General features: G+C 34.4%; 3 protein-coding genes across 8 annotated transcripts in view; 1 reads left to right on the forward strand and 2 right to left on the reverse strand.

The window, feature by feature from the left end:
* Positions 1-520: 520 nt before the first annotated feature.
* On the reverse strand, positions 521-7,320 carry LOC108003725 (popeye domain-containing protein 3-like). The gene is made up of 9 exons (XM_028669655.2): positions 7,100-7,320; positions 6,762-6,826; positions 5,405-5,626; positions 5,157-5,291; positions 4,877-5,058; positions 4,316-4,555; positions 4,100-4,252; positions 3,835-3,979; positions 521-3,664 (listed from the first exon to the last, which is right to left on the reverse strand). Exons 3-9 carry the CDS (start codon positions 5,457-5,459, stop codon positions 3,492-3,494), a joined length of 1,083 nt encoding a protein of 360 aa, XP_028525456.2. The 5' UTR covers positions 5,460-5,626; positions 6,762-6,826; positions 7,100-7,320; the 3' UTR covers positions 521-3,491.
* Positions 7,321-7,468: 148 nt separating this feature from the next.
* LOC108003711 (elongation factor 1-alpha) lies at positions 7,469-14,721 on the forward strand. 2 transcript variants are annotated; one of them, XM_017066153.3, is made up of 4 exons: positions 7,469-7,719; positions 11,008-11,847; positions 12,057-12,550; positions 13,488-14,721. In XM_017066153.3, the coding sequence occupies exons 2-4, from the start codon at positions 11,025-11,027 to the stop codon at positions 13,554-13,556; spliced, it is 1,386 nt and encodes a 461-aa protein (XP_016921642.1). In that variant the 5' UTR covers positions 7,469-7,719; positions 11,008-11,024; the 3' UTR covers positions 13,557-14,721. The 2 variants fall into 2 exon arrangements, with proteins under 2 accessions (XP_016921642.1, XP_016921643.1); XM_017066154.3 differs by lacking the exon at positions 7,469-7,719 and adding an exon at positions 7,863-8,208.
* Positions 14,722-15,049: 328 nt separating this feature from the next.
* LOC108003713 (transcription factor cwo) overlaps positions 15,050-17,861 on the reverse strand; it is a 33,457-nt gene continuing 30,645 nt past the window's right edge. For all 5 annotated transcript variants that reach the window (XM_062082728.1, XM_062082727.1, XM_028669653.2 and 2 more), the window contains 3 exons: positions 17,343-17,526; positions 17,036-17,275; positions 15,050-16,927 (listed from right to left, as the gene is read on the reverse strand). In XM_062082728.1, the coding sequence (XP_061938712.1) occupies positions 16,347-16,927; positions 17,036-17,275; positions 17,343-17,526 (1,005 nt within the window). In that variant the 3' untranslated portion in view covers positions 15,050-16,346. The remainder of the gene's footprint in view (positions 16,928-17,035; positions 17,276-17,342; positions 17,527-17,861) is intronic.

Consider the following 17,861-nt stretch of genomic DNA (forward strand, 5'->3'; position numbering starts at 1 on the left):
GTAAATCGGCGTATCATGAACTATGAAGTTTCGATTGTTCGATATTACAGAACAGATATTAGAGAACACGTTTGTAGAAGCGTTTCCATAATCGTTACACTTTATAACGAATTGGAAATGAGGCGAATCGGAAAACAGTGGCAAATATTTGGAAGCGTTGGAAATTCTATAAAAATTATATTTCACTTTTAAATAACATAATCGATATTTTCATTGTATTATTTATAATTGTAGTGATTTTAAAAATTCAATATGTAAAAAAATTTTGTAATTTATAAATTTGTAAATTTGTAATATAGAAAATAAATGTAAAATTTTATGAAAATTTTCTATTGAATCCTTCGTTATATAAAATACAAATAAATATATCAAGAATGGCATTTGCACGATTTGACAAATAAAGATTACTTCGTAATATTATTGTTAGGTCCAATGCATAATGAAGTTTTTTACATTCCAAATGTTACGGTCTGATGGTTAAGATCTATTGAATATTGTCACGCAAAGTTTTAACTATCAATTCTGTAAGCAATAAATTATTCTTGTTGTCAGTTTTATTGTTTCATTTCATAAAATCGATCTGTTATATAAATCCTTTTAAAATTCTATTTCATTTTTTAGTTAGATAACCATTCTATCCGAAAACGTACCAAATAAAACATATTTTTATCTTAATAAAAAATTATAATCAATACGATATATCGATTATTTTATATATCACAATTAATATATTTATCTGAAATATTGTTATAATTCATTATTCATAATTAAAAATTGGTAGGATTATATCGAGAAATAGAAAGATAAATTGCATATCTGATAAATGTTTCAACAGATGGATAATAAAATGTGCAATGAACCGCAAATTTTCTGCCGATATTCGTAAAATCGAAGATGCTGTAATTGAGCTATTTCAATAAATTCCATTGGTAGTACATTTACAGATGGCTCAACCGATATATTTCGTATACTAAGATAAATTTTCTTCCGCTTGAGATCGGTTTCAATTATTTCTGCTATTTCAAGATATTTTAACAATAGTTAAACTAGAAAAATAATTAAACTAAAAAGTTAAACTAAATAATGATACATTATCGGACAAAATAAAGAGAAAAGATAATGAAAATATTAATTACCTATCATCATTTTTGTCAATCTATTTAATCTTCTCCAAGTGAATAAATTTTTGTAAACAAATGATAATAATTTGTTATTTTCACTTGTTTTTATTCGATTCGGCCGAAGAATGTATGTATGTTGCAATTTATTGCATTTGGAAATATAAAAAAATCAATATATATAAAGTAGCTATAATATAGAATAAAAATTATTAAATAAAATATTATGATCCAATAAAATAATAAATATTTCTCATTGTTATATTATCTAGTAATTAATGAACGTGACGATGACTTTTAGAAATTCTATTTCTTATAGAAACATTAAAAAAAACATTGTAAAAGTGAAATAGATAATTTTTACTAATCGTGTTAGTTAAAAACTTAATTTCGATGCAATTATTTTTTTTCAGATTAACTACGTACATTTTTTTAATTAAGAACAAAAGATTGACGGATGAATGATCAATGACGATAAATAACCATTACAAATTTTCGTTCTCATTCATTGTATTCATTGACAACAAGAAAACAGTAATTAAAATTTGTACAAAACACGTATTTAAATACTACAAACTATCTCGATCATATCGATCGTTCCTCCATATTGCCATCAGTGTGATGCTACGTTGTGTGCAAAGTTAACAATGTATATATACATCAGACCCTGCTCTTATTAATTATTTATATAGTTTAGCATATAAATTACAAACACGCAGATATTATAAAATTGAGTAAATATTTTTAATCAAAAATTCACAATAAATAGTACCTTCAATAGTAATCTCGTAGAATTTGAAAGAAAATATAAAAATCTTAACAAAATCCTAAAAAAAAATTCTTTATCGAACGATAAAATGCAATGAAAAAGAAAATTTTAAATATTTAAAAAGAATACATTAAAGATAAATAAAATATCTTTCTTATATAGGATTGTATACAATTGTATACAATTGCACTTATGCATTCTATATAAATTTGTGCATTATAAAATACGAAGCCCTTCGTGCATTTATCCTTGTATATATGTATAATCGCTTAATCTTAATTGCAACAACTTGTATCAACATTTTCCACCTGTTTTATATATATATATAATATCATATATAATATATATATATATATATATATATATATATATATGTGTGTGTGTGCAATACGTACAATTACACTTTAAAATCGCTATAAAATTCTAGCTATATGTGTATATGAATTTCGCAAACAAATATCTCCTATAAAAAATATTCACCATATTATACAACATACATTAATGATAGACAAAAACAAACGGTTTGTACAGTGATCTACGAAAGCTCCTAATTAGTAGAAAATTTTGTTTATAAAATAATTCGTGCATTTATCTAAGGAACAGTTATAAACTCTCAATCTTTATCGCGCGATATAATTAAATAATAATAATTTATCTTTAAATATCTTATTGTATAATAAGCACTTAAACGCAATTAACGTGTAGAACTGTAGTTAGTTTTGATCGTTATGTTAATTGTGTAGCCACCCATTATGGATTAACGAAGTTGTTAATTAATATCACGATAGTTACATCCATATTCGCGGTATCTTAATATTATTTCTCAAAATTGTAACTTACATATATTTGAAATTTAAAAAATTTACGTGAAAACGCTTCTTGAAAATTCATTTTAAAAATAAATGAAATTATAACACGTACGTCAATTTATTAAATTTCATAAATTTCATAAAAATGCATTTTTGAACACTACACCTGAGATTTCGATGCGTCTTAAGGTGGGTGTATCTTAACGTATTATATTTTAATAGGCAACACTTTCCATCCACATGATTTGATATACAGTAAATGTAGACCCACTTTTATTGTTCGAGTAAACATTATAGGATCCGTTCGTTTTACGAATTAGAGATTATATCTTTATTCCACTTGGTGTTCATTCACTTAGGCTATCTATGATTTTTTTTTCCATACTACGTCTTTAAATAGTTTTATCTACTTAGTATAATTGTATATCGTTATATGAAGTAAAATATAATTTATTTGTTTCAAGCTATATTTGTGCAAATGAAACGATATTTCTTTGAACATGTTATGAAAAGATTTCAAGATTTTATAAGTGAAAAACATTTCGTTTGTCAAATTAATTGATTTGTTCGTTCGTATCGTTCATCAGATCAGAAAGACACAATAAACAGCACTTTTGAATAATTTTTGGATAATTTAAAAAAGAGTTTTTTTCTTTCATAAAGATCGAATTATTGTTTCTGTATAATTTTTGTTAAAAATACTAGAGTGTTCATCTTACAATATGCAATACCTTAACGCGGACACTAATCGCTGTCTTCTTCGTAAAATGTGTCCGGCGTTAAGGAAGCTTCCTGCTATTCTTCGTCCACAATTTCGCAACTGTGATACTTGCTCGATGAATCTAACCAACTTTCTACACCACTGGATGCCAAATCGTCACAAGATGGCATTTCCGGAAGCGGCTCCATATTTGGTACTCCTTTCTTCGACAGATTATTTGCTGGACGATCTTTTAAATTAGAAATACCTGCGAAAATTATTTAATTATTTAGATAATTATAGATTTATATATATATCAGAATATATTTACATATATACAGAGAATATATTTACATATATACAGAGAATATATTTACAAATTATTATTTCTCCTTTCTTCAATTAAAAATTCTTTCTTCAATACAAAAAGACCATTACCATTATCGGAAGACAAAGATGATTCTTTTCTGCGAATCAATGCTTGTCTGGATGCTCTTGGACTTCTATATTCGCTGCTTATCGTTAATCCTGCACTGATCGTTGGAAGTCTTATATCCAAATGTGATCCTTTATCTGTAACAATCTAACCAAAAATTAGGCTGAGAACGAGATGTTCTCGAGACGATAGTATTTGATTCAGTACGATTATAGATGAAAAAAATATTAATAATTTCAGTAATTAGTAATTAGTAACTACTGTTACCTTATTGTTCATAGCGTACAATTTTGTCGCAATGTCTCTGGCAACCAGTGTTGTTAAAACTGTCGCGAGATATGCCTCCTTTACTAAAAGATATTCCAATGCAGATCTTTGCCAATATAAATATCTGCACGAACTTGCGGCAACAATCGTCACCTAAAAACAATTAAACTACAACTATTTCAAATAATACCCTATTTTTTTCAATTTTTTATTTACCTTAAATTTGTCATCGACAGATGCTCGAGAACTTTCGAATTCCGGTGAATCTAAAAATTCGCAAGGCAGAATAGGATGTAAGAAATTCGAATCACTAAGAACATTCACTTTGCCGCTCAGCAATAATCCCAATCTGTCGGTACGCGTTAAATTTTGCATTGCGTACGCTTCACCAGCGTGCAAAGACATTATCGATGCAAATTCTGGAGATACCAATCTTTTAAATTGCAGCCGAGATACCTATTTTTAAAAGAAACATGAGCCAACTTTTATTTATAATTATTGAATGATGCAATGATTCCTTATATACTTTCTTTCCTTTGAAATTTCATTTTATACAATCAATGTTTACGATGTTCTCCCATCACAAATGTACATCATAAATATTATTTTATTAGCAGAATAATATTTAAAAACTTTTGTCATATTTAAATTTAAATAACAGGAAAATAACAATTTTATGTTAAGAATATTCGATAATAATCTACAGACACGCGAAAGATTAAGAAATCGCGTGAGTAATCATTGTTTTTTAGTATATTCACTTTCCAAAGTACTCACTTTAAAGGGATAGAAAAGCGTATGATACGCTTCCTCTAATTCAGGGTCGAAACGGACCGGTCTCATTTGATAAACGATATAAACCAACTGACCGATATTTAGCACCAAGAAACTAAAATTCCAAGAGAAAATATCCGGTGCGCAAATCACGTGCCATGCCCAACCAGATAATAACATAAAACCTGAAACAAATGAATTTCGAAAAATGAAATGTTATTTAATTTAAATTCTAAATACCTGTAAAATCACTAGTCGTTGAAAGAATAATAAATCAATTTACCTATTATTAAAACAGAATGCATGAATAATATCCCTTTTCTAGAGGAGGGCGCCGAATATGACAACGCAAAACAAAAATTCGCCAATTGAAATAATATATGCTGCGGTTGTTGCCACAAACACAATGCCGTGTTACCTAAAAATAGTACAAAAAAAAACAAAATTGTATTTTAAAAAACTTGTATACTTTAATAATCACAAATTATAGAAATTACATACGAGGAAAACAAATATAGCGTTAAATTTTACCTAATGCGGTGATATTATACGAGGGAAGAGGATCGTGTCCAAGTCCAGGACTCATGTTGACTAAATCGCTATCGATGAATGATGTAAAGGGAAAGAGAAGAACGATGAATCTCTAACAGCTACTCGTTCCTAGCATCCATGCTCACTGGTTTGTTTTGGTGAAATTTACCAGTCTCGAAGCAGGGGCGCGGCGTATGCCACCCCCTTTGGCGCTTGCGTCAACTTTTAAGATCGATTCGATTCCGTGTTGATGATGCAAATGATTTTCAACAAGTTATATCCATCGTAGGCAAGTTAGAAACTCGTTGATAAAGTTGATTGTACGAAATAGTTTTATCGCGATAAGATAGATGATTTTTCATAGATTTAAAAATTTATTAGAATTAATTCCATCATGTGTTTATATTTGAAAATTGAATATTTGCGAAAGAAAATAACATTATTTGAAAATAATAAAATAATAATAAAATTTTTAAAATTATATCAATTAATATTAATATATTTAATATTAATATATTAATATTATATATTTATTATATTATTAAATATATATTATATTATATTATATTTATTAAATATATCATAATTCTTCAAAATTAAATCCGTTCAATTTCTCTACTTCTTATTTCTACACCATTAATATCGGTATTCTAAAAATTCATAAATCGAGAAGATTTTATAAATCTTACGATTTTTTCTTGAAAATCTCTTAATGTGAATACTTAGAAACATCTGTTCCTCATCTAAATTTTCTAATTCTATATTCTCCAGTGTTATATTCTATATTCTAAGCTATATTCTATATTTTATATTTATATTTATATTATTTTATATAATTTTTATATTTATATTTATATTATTTTATATAATTTTTATATTTATATTTATATTATTTTTATATTTTCTTATTTAGAATATTATGATGATTTTTAAGTCTAAAAATACTTATTTTTTAGCTTTTAAATTATTTTTGAGAATTATATTACATCAAATTATGATGCTGAAATTAGTAAAAGTATCAAATAATGGCTAATGAATGAAATCACGTAGCCACGAATATCAAAGATTACTAAAAATATGTTTTCTGAAAAAAATTTGTACATAGAATAGTTTAGAGCGCGGATATATCATAAAAGTACGTTACTTTTGTCAGAATTTTGAAATTGAACTTTGTTAGAGATCGAACTATATGATATTATATCTTCGTCATTCTTTTTATATTAGATCATTTTATATTCTTTTTATATTATATCATTTAATAACCTTTTCTTTTCTCTTTTCGACTTAATTTATTATAAATATAAAAATTATAATCATAATGATCAGCCATTAAATAGTAAGAATAAAAAAATCATACTTTCTTCATTTTACTTGATCCAATTCACATCTTGCATTATCAAACGAACATCAACAAAATTGAAACTGCACAAATTGAATAATATAATTTATTATTCGACGATAATATACGCAACAAAAATCATTGTATAATCTTCGAATAATTATTCGTTAGATCAGGAATTAATCTAAAGGATGATCGAGAAAACATTCTTCAAAATCTATAGGTAATTGTCAAATAAAAAATTAATGATATATTTGATGAAAATTAGGTTAAAATGAAAAGATATATACATATATATATATATATTAAATAGAAAATAAAAAATTAATAATTTTTCAAAGTAACAAATATATTACATTAAGAAAAAACAAATAAAAATAAGAAAATATTAAAATAAAACGAGAATAATAAACGAAATAAAAATTCGAAGCAAGATACACAGTGATTATGAAACGATATCTGACACCATCGAGAAAAAATTGTAGAAAGAGGGTCAACGTCTTGAACAATCGTTCGAGCAAATATACGCGTTCGTCAACCCAATAGAAGATTGCATCCGTCGCGAGAGGTCGCAAGCATACGCTCGGCCGCTTGGTCGTAATACACCGACCGAGGTTTCATCCGACTGTTCAGAAATCTACATTCTCACGGATGCATCATCGGTCAAGACCGTGCAACGCTACGGTAGGTTTGGGGAAAAATAGACGGTCGAGACTGGCCCGTCCAATCGGGTTTGCGGACCACCATCGTCTATCCCGATAGCACATGCGCTTTTCACCCTTGGCCAGAGGCTACGCCAGCAGATGACACTGCGATTTCACCCCAGCTTCCTCCTCTCGCTCTCCTCTCGCCCTTTCTCCTTCTCTCCCTTCGCAACTCTCTCTGTCACCGTGTCCCGTCCTAGTGGCTAGAAGCGACCACGGAAATACGTGCGATACCACGCGGATTTTCCAGCCTCTCCATCCCGTCGATACCGGTAAGTAAAATCATACCATTTCAACTTCGGTCGAAACGATTTTACAAGATAATGCGACGCATTAAAGATTCATCTTGAACCTGAAGTAGAATATCCTATAAGAGAGCAACGCGGAAGTTAATCAGAGCCGGCCGCTTGCCGACATATTGATTCGGTGCAAATCCGCCCTGTGCATATATTTCGCGTTATTTCACCAGTAATCAATCAATTCGATATTTTTCCAGTTGATTCGTTCCGTGTACATGATTTTATAACCAAGGATATTGGTAGAAAGAAATGGTCGGTTGAGTAGAGTAGCAGTAGGCGAGGACCGGGGACTTGGCGAGAAGTGCGCCACTAGTTGGTTACCGCGGCCATTACGCGAGCGGTCGAAGGCGATCGTTGCGCGACGATATTGCACTAGTTTGATTCGTGTTCACAAGACGAGATCGAATCATCACTAATCTTTTTACTTTGTGTTCAAGTTTTCGAAATCCTGTTGGGAAATAGGTAAGCGTATAAGAATTCGTTTTAACAGTGGACCGGCTATTTCATCTCGTCTTAACCTCTTTACCCCCGAACAACAGCAGTTGCATCATACGAGTTGCGTGTCGAAATGTCGCGAAACGTGTATACGATCTACGTATTCTACGATCGGGAAATTGGAATCGATGAATCGTGTAATTCTTTCGAGAAATTCTCGAATGTTTGAAGTAGTTCGATAGACGATGCAAGAATCGCGAGCTTGAAATTGTTGGTCGCGAAATGGCTGCTTCGCTCGGTCGCTCCGACTATTATTAGAAGAGGCCGGCGTATGCGAATCGTTGCACGCTATCGAACGTGTGCGCTTCATTAGCGTGATTCTGCGGGATCGTTGAGTCGTTCGAGTTTTATTCTATCTAAAATTTGTGGGAAAAGTGGAAATGTGAAAGAAGAAAAAAATAAATATAATAATTTAAAAGAAGAAAGTGATAACGATAAATAATAGAATTTGAAATAACATCGATCGAAAGTGAGGATTGAATCGCGAGAATCAATTTTTCGTCGAGTGAAAATTAAAACAGAAAGAGAATCTGATTTTTTTTTTTTTTTTTTTTTTTTCTTTTTTTTTTATAGTTAGTACTCGAGTGAATAAGCGCGCATACTCGTACCGATGGTATTTTCGATGTGGCCCGCATGGGGCCCTTTCGTCGAATCAATACCCTTCGCGGTTCGCCAGCTAGCCTCCGTTGACACGTAAATATTAATTGTTCCTTCGATAGTCGATAACGTACAACGAACTCTGTTCGATCGAGCAATTACGAAGTGATGTAAGTTAAAATGCAATAATCCGGGAGGAATCGGATTGTAATCCGATCGAGTAATCGTGACCGCCCATCACGATCGAGTATTTACCCTGAGGAGAAAAGTGTTACGCAGTCCATCGATCATGCCAATTTCATTCGTTTTTTTTTTTTAATGATCAAACATTCGTATCTAATAATATATTTTTAACGAAAATTATAAGATTCGATCATTTTGCCAAATTATTTCATAGAAGATGTTAATATTAACGAAATGTAACGGATCTTAGAGTGAATATTTGAAATTTAATGAAAAAAATGAATTTCCGTTTTGATCATTGGAGAAAGATAGATATAGTTTGAAGAATGTGTTCTTGAAGGGTTGCTATTCAATTTGTAAGTCTTTATCAACAGTCTTTTACGCAACGAAGCGAGGATAGGATAAAGTCAAAGTAATTTTTTTCCGAATGTAATACGAAATGAAGCATCTCGTATAATAAGTTTTAGAAAAAATTATATCTAATTTCAAATTTTCGTGTAATTTAAAAATTTAACGATCGAATCGAAATTTTTTTATAGAATTTGTTTCATATAATTATAATTATAATCTTTTCGATATTTTTTTTCTTATGCATTTCATTATCTAAATTATTATTAGATATATTTAATTTATCCAACCTTCTCAGATATCATCTAAATAAATTTTCAATTTGATAAATTTCAAATCATAATGAATGTTTTACGAGTTTAATTTCATACGTTCATTGAACGCAAATTATTCTAAATAGCTACATGATTCGTTGAATTCGAGCAATCGATACAGCTCCTTGTCACTGTGTGAAGCGTACACATAAACGTGTCAACGCAGGAAACGTTTGTTACGTAACTGATATTTGAGTACTTTTTTCAATGAATATAAATAATATTTCTCGTGACACTAAAATCATGAACTGAAAAAATAAAAGACTGTAATTTCGAGTTTATCGTATTGTACATTACTATTACATTTATAAAAAGATAATAAATTATTATAGAAAACAATCTTTTAATAGACTGTATTAAATGACAAATTTTATATAACACTTTATATATTCTTATTGTCGAATTCAATTTTTTAAATTTTCAATAGAGATATGTATTAATCGTTTGTCACGTTCAATTGTTTAATATTATTTGCATAAATGTTATAGCGATTTAATTTTAAGATATAATATTTCTATCGTGTGGCAAAATGAAACACAGAATTGAGAATTACGATCACGCAAACTTTGTTAACAAAAAACTGTTGCCGACCATCTGGAATATCTGATATATCAGTAGTATGGGCAAGCGTACGATCAGCCGTGATCCGTACGGTTGGTTGGTTGGTCGCGAATCAATGTTTCGACGTATTCCCATGCGAATAACGAATAATTTCCGTGATATCGAATTCCAATCAATCATTAATGACATACACCGTCAATTATACGTAAATGAACAGGGATATATATGAGATGGATTAATTCGGTGAATCCAGTGATTTCTCGCTTGTCGCTTTTGGTTCGTGTTCAGTCATAAAAATTGGCTACATAAAATGAATCAATGATGATATGTACGTATTATTTAAAAAATGATATTCAGTATGTGAAATCAGTGTAAAAATAATGATCACGTTAGAATTTCAAATTTCGAAAGAATCGGTATAAAGTTAATTTAAAACGAATTATCGATTAGAACATATATTGTGCATCTGGCCTCTATCTTTGGTCGAGCTTATTTATATCGTGTCAAAAGAAAGTTGTAATCGAGAGTAAAAATCTTAAAAGTTTAGAATAAAGGTGTAAAAAAAAAAAAAAAAAATTATTTTTATACGGATTTTTTTTTCTCTTTCCCCCTCCCCTCCCCCTTTCCCTCTTTCTCTTTCATAATCAAAAATATTAACATTGTAAGAAGAATATCGCGCGCGATGCCTAATCTCGTTTCCAGCGAAGCGAGCCAGAAATCGATAGCGAAAACCTTGTATTCACGTAGGTGGTAAATTTTGCAGGTAGCTAGAGCGTCGACATGGGTAAGGAGAAGATTCATATAAACATCGTGGTGATCGGTCACGTTGATTCGGGCAAGTCGACGACTACCGGTCATCTGATTTACAAATGCGGTGGCATCGACAAGCGTACCATCGAAAAGTTCGAGAAGGAGGCTCAAGAAATGGGCAAGGGCTCGTTCAAGTACGCCTGGGTATTGGACAAGCTAAAGGCTGAACGCGAGCGTGGTATCACGATCGATATCGCCCTGTGGAAGTTCGAGACTGCGAAATATTACGTGACGATCATCGACGCGCCTGGACATCGCGATTTCATCAAAAATATGATCACCGGGACGAGTCAAGCCGATTGTGCCGTGTTAATAGTCGCGGCTGGTATAGGTGAATTCGAAGCTGGTATCTCGAAGAACGGACAGACGCGCGAACACGCTTTGCTAGCGTTCACGCTTGGGGTTAAGCAGTTGATCGTTGGAGTGAACAAGATGGACATGACCGATCCCCCGTATTCGGAGGCTCGTTTCGAAGAAATTAAGAAAGAGGTGTCATCGTACATAAAAAAGATCGGTTATAATACAGCTTCGGTTGCGTTTGTACCGATCTCCGGATGGCATGGCGATAACATGTTGGAGCCCTCGCCAAAGACACCGTGGTACAAGGGATGGAAAGTGGAGCGCAAAGATGGTAACGCTGATGGAAAGACCCTGATCGAAGCCCTTGACGCTATATTACCGCCGTCCAGACCTACCGATAAGGCTCTTCGTTTACCGCTTCAGGACGTTTATAAGATCGGTGGTATCGGTACTGTACCGGTCGGTCGGGTGGAGACCGGTATTTTGAAACCAGGTATGGATCGATATTAAGAACGATGTTAAGCGTGTGAGCTCAGAGAATCGAAGAATCTTTCGTTTCTTGGATCGTTATTTGTGAAAATTCATGAAATTTTAATTATTCGTCGCGCATATTTCCCTTCAAAATACTCGAAGAAATTTCTTAGTTTTTCTTAGTTGAAGTTTGCTATCGAATCGCGCATTAATGTTGAATCTTGGACACAGGTATGCTGGTAACATTCGCTCCAGCAGCGCTCACCACCGAAGTGAAATCGGTCGAGATGCATCACGAGGCATTAACGGAGGCGTTACCCGGGGACAACGTTGGGTTCAACGTGAAGAACATTTCTGTGAAAGAGTTGAGGCGTGGTTACGTGGCGGGAGATTCGAAAAATCAACCGCCACGGGGGGCAGCCGATTTCACGGCGCAAGTGATCGTCCTCAATCATCCTGGACAGATCAGCAACGGTTACACACCGGTGCTCGATTGTCACACCGCTCATATCGCTTGCAAATTTGCGGAGATCAAGGAGAAATGCGACCGTCGTACCGGAAAGACCACCGAGGAGAATCCGAAGAGCATCAAGAGCGGAGATGCCGCGATCGTAATGTTGCAACCTACTAAACCGATGTGCGTCGAAGCTTTCCAAGAATTCCCTCCGCTTGGTCGCTTCGCGGTTCGCGACATGCGTCAGACTGTCGCTGTGGGCGTCATTAAGGTACGGTTCTCTTCGCGTATTCATCTTTTTTCTTTAACTTCGACGTAATCACGCATCGATGAATCAAAATCGATATAAACATGATATTTCTCCATTTTTTTATAAAAGATCTTTCGATCGTGTTTAAAATATTCGCTGAAGACTTTTAAAATGTTGAAAGTTCACCGATTCGTGATAATTAATTTGAAAAAATTGGAAAGATAAATCGATACAGGTCATAACGCGATATTCACCTTTGATATTTAGTAATTTTCGATGACTCAAATGTCATGGCAATATGACAAAAGTATAATGACTTTTCTCGTTTTATTCCAGGCCTCTGACATCTCTTCGCTCTTGTCATGCAATCTAATTTCGGATATAATAAACCATCAGAACTTTATTTCCGTGATACAAAAATATTTTTTCAATTTGTCGTAAAAGAAAAAAAAAGTACAATCTATAATAATACATTTCCAATGGGATTAATAATTATTTCTATACAAAAAATAAAAAATAAATTTTCAAAATAGTTTTGATATATTTTTGAATTTCGAAGAAAGTTAACCGTATAGCAAAGAAATTTTAGCAGGATTAAAATTTAAAAGATGAATTATTTTTTTTCAAATATTGCGTAATTTAATAAAGAATACTCCATCAGGATATAAAAAAAAGAATGAGGTTCAACCCTGGTCGGATAACGTGAAATATTTGGATAACGTAAATAAATGATAACGCAATTGTGATAAAAAAAATAGATAGAGCGTGCAATTTATCAATTCGAAGGAATGAATACGCTGTATTTAACGATGTCACCGATAATTTGGGCAGTTTTGGATATGAGATAAACGTTTGAAACATAATATATCGTGATATATCGATGATATAAGACGCACGTAATTGTAACGCAAAAATTTTGGAAGAAATATTAACGGTTAAACTTTCTTATGTTTCATAGAGTGTCACCTTTAAAGATACCCAGGGCAAGGTCACAAAGGCCGCGGAGAAAGCCCAGAAGAAAAAGTAACCATCAAGCTTCCTCGGAAGCTCGCAGTCCGCCGGCTGGTGCCCGACGAGTGTCTCCTCCGCGAGGAGGTCCTTGGATAGGATGCAGTGTGCCGCGGCTGCTCCATTCAACTCATACTCGACTAATAATAATAATACAAAAAATGAAAAGATGTTGTGCTTACCCCCGTTACATTATCCGGTAGTATTGAATCCGCGCATCTATCCGAATTTGCACATTCAGTTCACCCATGCCCCGCGCACACCCCACATATGCTAGGTGGATTCTTACGTTTTTACTTAATTCTTTACATTGACGAATATGTGTCCAATTACAGGTAAACAACCATTTAAAGATGATAAACGTATATAAAGTAAAAAAGAAAAAAAAAAAAAGAAAACGTAATACTCAGTTCCCTTGAACTCTGTGTAGTTAGGTTTTTCAATTAAATGTATCAACAACAACAACAACAACATTATATACTACCAACAGTTGACCACAGACGGGATGACGTCGTGTGATTATCACAGCTTATTGCGCGAAACGAAACACGAGGCAGCGGCCGGTCACGAGATCAGCAGAAATTCCGTTCTCGCACCGCGACTCGATAACGCTCTTGTCCACGCTTTCTTCTCGGTTTTTACGAGGAAAACGCGAAGAGAATGCGTAATACGCGTATATGCATCCCATGTGTGTACACATACACATGCGCGCGCGCGCGCATATACATATATGCATACATACATACACTCTCATATACCTAACCAATCAGAAACCCGGCACAAAGAACCTAATGCGATTCAGAATTGGACACATGCAATTGGTTGCCCCCGCTGCTGCCTCGCATCCCTGACTTTTTAATCGATTTCTTTTCGAAGGATTCATTAAAGGCTGATTTGTTCCAAGACTTGGTTGCCTCGCTGCGAATAATTTTATTACTTGTATAAGAAATGTATTTATCTCTAGTTAGGGAACATTAGACTGTGCTCCCAATCCCTTTAGCGGTTCGAGGGAAACTTACTCCCGATCGAGGAGATCGGTTCGATCGATTTCGATTCCTTGGTCTCGAGAGCGAGTTTCCATTCCGAGTTGCCTGTGTTAATCTCGGTACCCCTAATAGACGCGTTCTACTATTGTTTTGACCCTTAGCCAGTATTATGTTGATGTAATAAAAAAAAAATTTTAATCGCATTGTTTCTTTATTTCCTCCAATTCCTGAAATCATCCTTGTACAAAGATCGATGTTATATTTCCGTATTTCAATCTCGTCGAAAATTGCTTCAGCTAAATGTTGAATCGTTCGTATCTCGTAAAATTGAAATTTCTCATTTTCTACGTTTCTCCGATGATAACGATAATAAGAAATGGGAAAACATCATCTCACCTCTGATTTCTTTCTACGTTCTTAAACAGGATCGAAACAATTAATAAATTCGATCCATTTATCCGAGCAATGATAAATTCGTAAGAGGAGGATAATTTTTCTGACGGATAAGATAAAAGGGATAGAGGAGTATGGTAAATATAATTTATTCCGCATAAATTCTTCGTTAACGTTACAACTAGACGTAGTATGTATAAATATATATATATATTTAATGCAATGATCTTATAAGAATTTAGTGTAATGCAGGTCTTGATCAGTCTTTAATTGTCGAGGCCCGTTTTTCAGGACGCCGAACAAACTCGATCTTCTTTCGCGATCACAACGTGACACAAAATTATCCGCGGAAAAGGAAAATCACTTTCTTCTTCCACACACGTGGAACGATCACGTAAATGGAATTTGTAACTCAATAATATTGTAGGCACTTTTTGTCGGCTAGCTTCAAAAAACGGAATTTCGTCGGCCGATCGAACGTGTTGCGGACGATCCAGGCTTCCGACACTCGTGCGGAAAATTGATATTTTTTTACACGATACGATAGATTCGGCAAAATCGTTTGCATCGACGAAACTTTCGTCGTCCACTGTTAATCATACACAAACTTGAGATTTTCGATTCATCGCGCGACACATTTGCCCAGCCGAAAAATAAAAAGAAATAAAATAATAAAGCGAAGGAAAGAACGAAACAGAGGATGAAAGAGGATAGAAGGAAACAGAGGTTGAGATGAGAAAAGGAGAGAAGAAGGGAAAGAAAATGAGAGAGAGAGAGAGAGAGGGAAAGAAAAACGGGTTTCGATTGCGACGACATCGACGAAAGAGGGGAGGGGAAAAAAAACATACCGAAGCTAAAGCAACCCGGGGCTTCGATCAAGCCCTAATACTCTATCTCTATCAACGATACTTCTTCTATATCGCACTTTCTCTCAATATCTCGTAAATGCTAAGACAACCCACAGCCTCGGTAAATATATATATATATATACGAAAAAAAGGAAAAATGATCCTCATCGACCTTCGTTTTTTTTTTTTTTTCGTAAAACGGTAAACACGCTATACCAACGTTCCTCGGATATTATTTAATAGCTAGAGAACCGGAAAGAAAAAGATGATAATCGGGATCACGATGCGACGATCGTTTCCTCACGTTTACGAAGAGTCGATCGAACGCAACAAACCTCGATACGAATCGTTCGACGATTCGATGATTATTACCGATCATTACCCGGAACAACGAACATAACGATAGATTTGCGCGTCGTCGCTCGTTCTCACCACCGAGAGCGACACCATCGTCCTCTTCGAAAACTTGAATCTCGAACATGAGCGGCGTACGATGCAAAAAAAGTATATATCGCACGTATCGACGGTTGGAACGAACGAACGAGAGAGACATAAGATCGGGTCCTGGCCATTGTCTGTGGTTTATGTCTGTGGTTGGTGCGTGGGACTATGGTGATGCGACCATGCCGGCGGATTCGAATGGTTGAAATTGACCGATATCGTGACCGGATGAAGCACCGTGTCTGGACCGGTATCCCACATGAAATTCAGATGAGGCCTTAACAGAGAAGCTTCGACGGTTAACGGGACGTAGTAAGAGCCAGCATCGTGCAGAGCAAAGATCGGCACACCGTGAGAGGAGGATGGCTTCTCCATGCTGGTGGTAGGTGGTGGGCTGGATTTTATCCTCTCCGCGGAAAACCTTTGCTTGATAGAGCTCTTAAACTTGTAGTTGGAAGGTTTGCAGGCGGTGGTTGGCGGCGTGCTGTGCGAATGCGTGCTGTGATTGCTATCGTCGCTCACGATCGCCGGTGGTGGGATCGCGATCGTTGGTCGCAAAGGACGCTCCGGATCACCGAACGAACTCACGCCTGAACTCGAGCCGTGATCCGAATGACCATTCGGCTGACATATCGTGGGAATGCTGGTATGAGGATAACCGCTACCGTTCGCGACGCCGTTCGTCGTAGGCATCTCGGGATGAGGGAACCCGAGCCTGTCACCTGCAATCATCCATTATCCTAAATTATCGCCAAATCGTTATCCCTTCTCTCTCTTCTTTTCTCGAAAACTGCATCGATTCTTATTATCTTTCAACGATTCCGACTCACTAGTGGCTAAGATTTTTTCGCAATGTTGTTGCAGATGATTGATCAGTTGGACGCACAAAGAATCCCTGGCGAAAAAACCCTCGACCTCGACGAGAAAATGCATGGTTTCGCTTAAACACTCTTGGAAACCCAGCCTGTAGTGTTCCGCCGCGGTAGAGGCGACAGTCGAATGCGAGACGCTATCCACGCTGTCCTCGGGATGCATCGCGTGTACCGACGTCACGGCAGGATGCTTCGATTCTGCAATTTTTTTATAAATTTTTATCCATACTTCTAATGCGTTATTTTATTGTACTTTGATCGATACCTTGTCGAAGACCTTGAAGATGCTTCATATGCCGAATAGCCATTTCGATAATTTCTGTCTTCTCCACTCTTCCCCGACCCTTCTTCAAATATTCGGCCGGTATCAGTCTGCTCAAATCGGCCAAACAATTATTCATACGATCTCTTCTTCGTTTCTCGATGATCCTATGAGACATTGGATCTTGCTGTAACAATAACAACACGTTAGAAATTTCAATCATTTTCGCGCGATAACGTATTAATCGTGTCCCCAATAAACCGATAATATCGCGCTGTTACAATATCGATATTCGAGTACGTATAAATAGTTAAAAAGTATCACATCGATACACATTGATAATATTGTTGTAATTATCGCAAACTTTCTAATATTTATTTCAATTCGTGATAAAGTATTTTAACGAGTATATATTACACGTTGAAACTTTTTAAATTTGCATTTGACAAGTTTTTCACATTACGCAATAAGTTTTATCGTTGTGTTTATTTTTCGCGTATAAAATATAAAAGACCTAAGAGA

The sequence above is a fragment of the Apis cerana genome, linkage group LG12, assembly GCF_029169275.1.
Source record: "Apis cerana isolate GH-2021 linkage group LG12, AcerK_1.0, whole genome shotgun sequence".
Lineage (NCBI taxonomy): Eukaryota > Metazoa > Arthropoda > Insecta > Hymenoptera > Apidae > Apis > Apis cerana.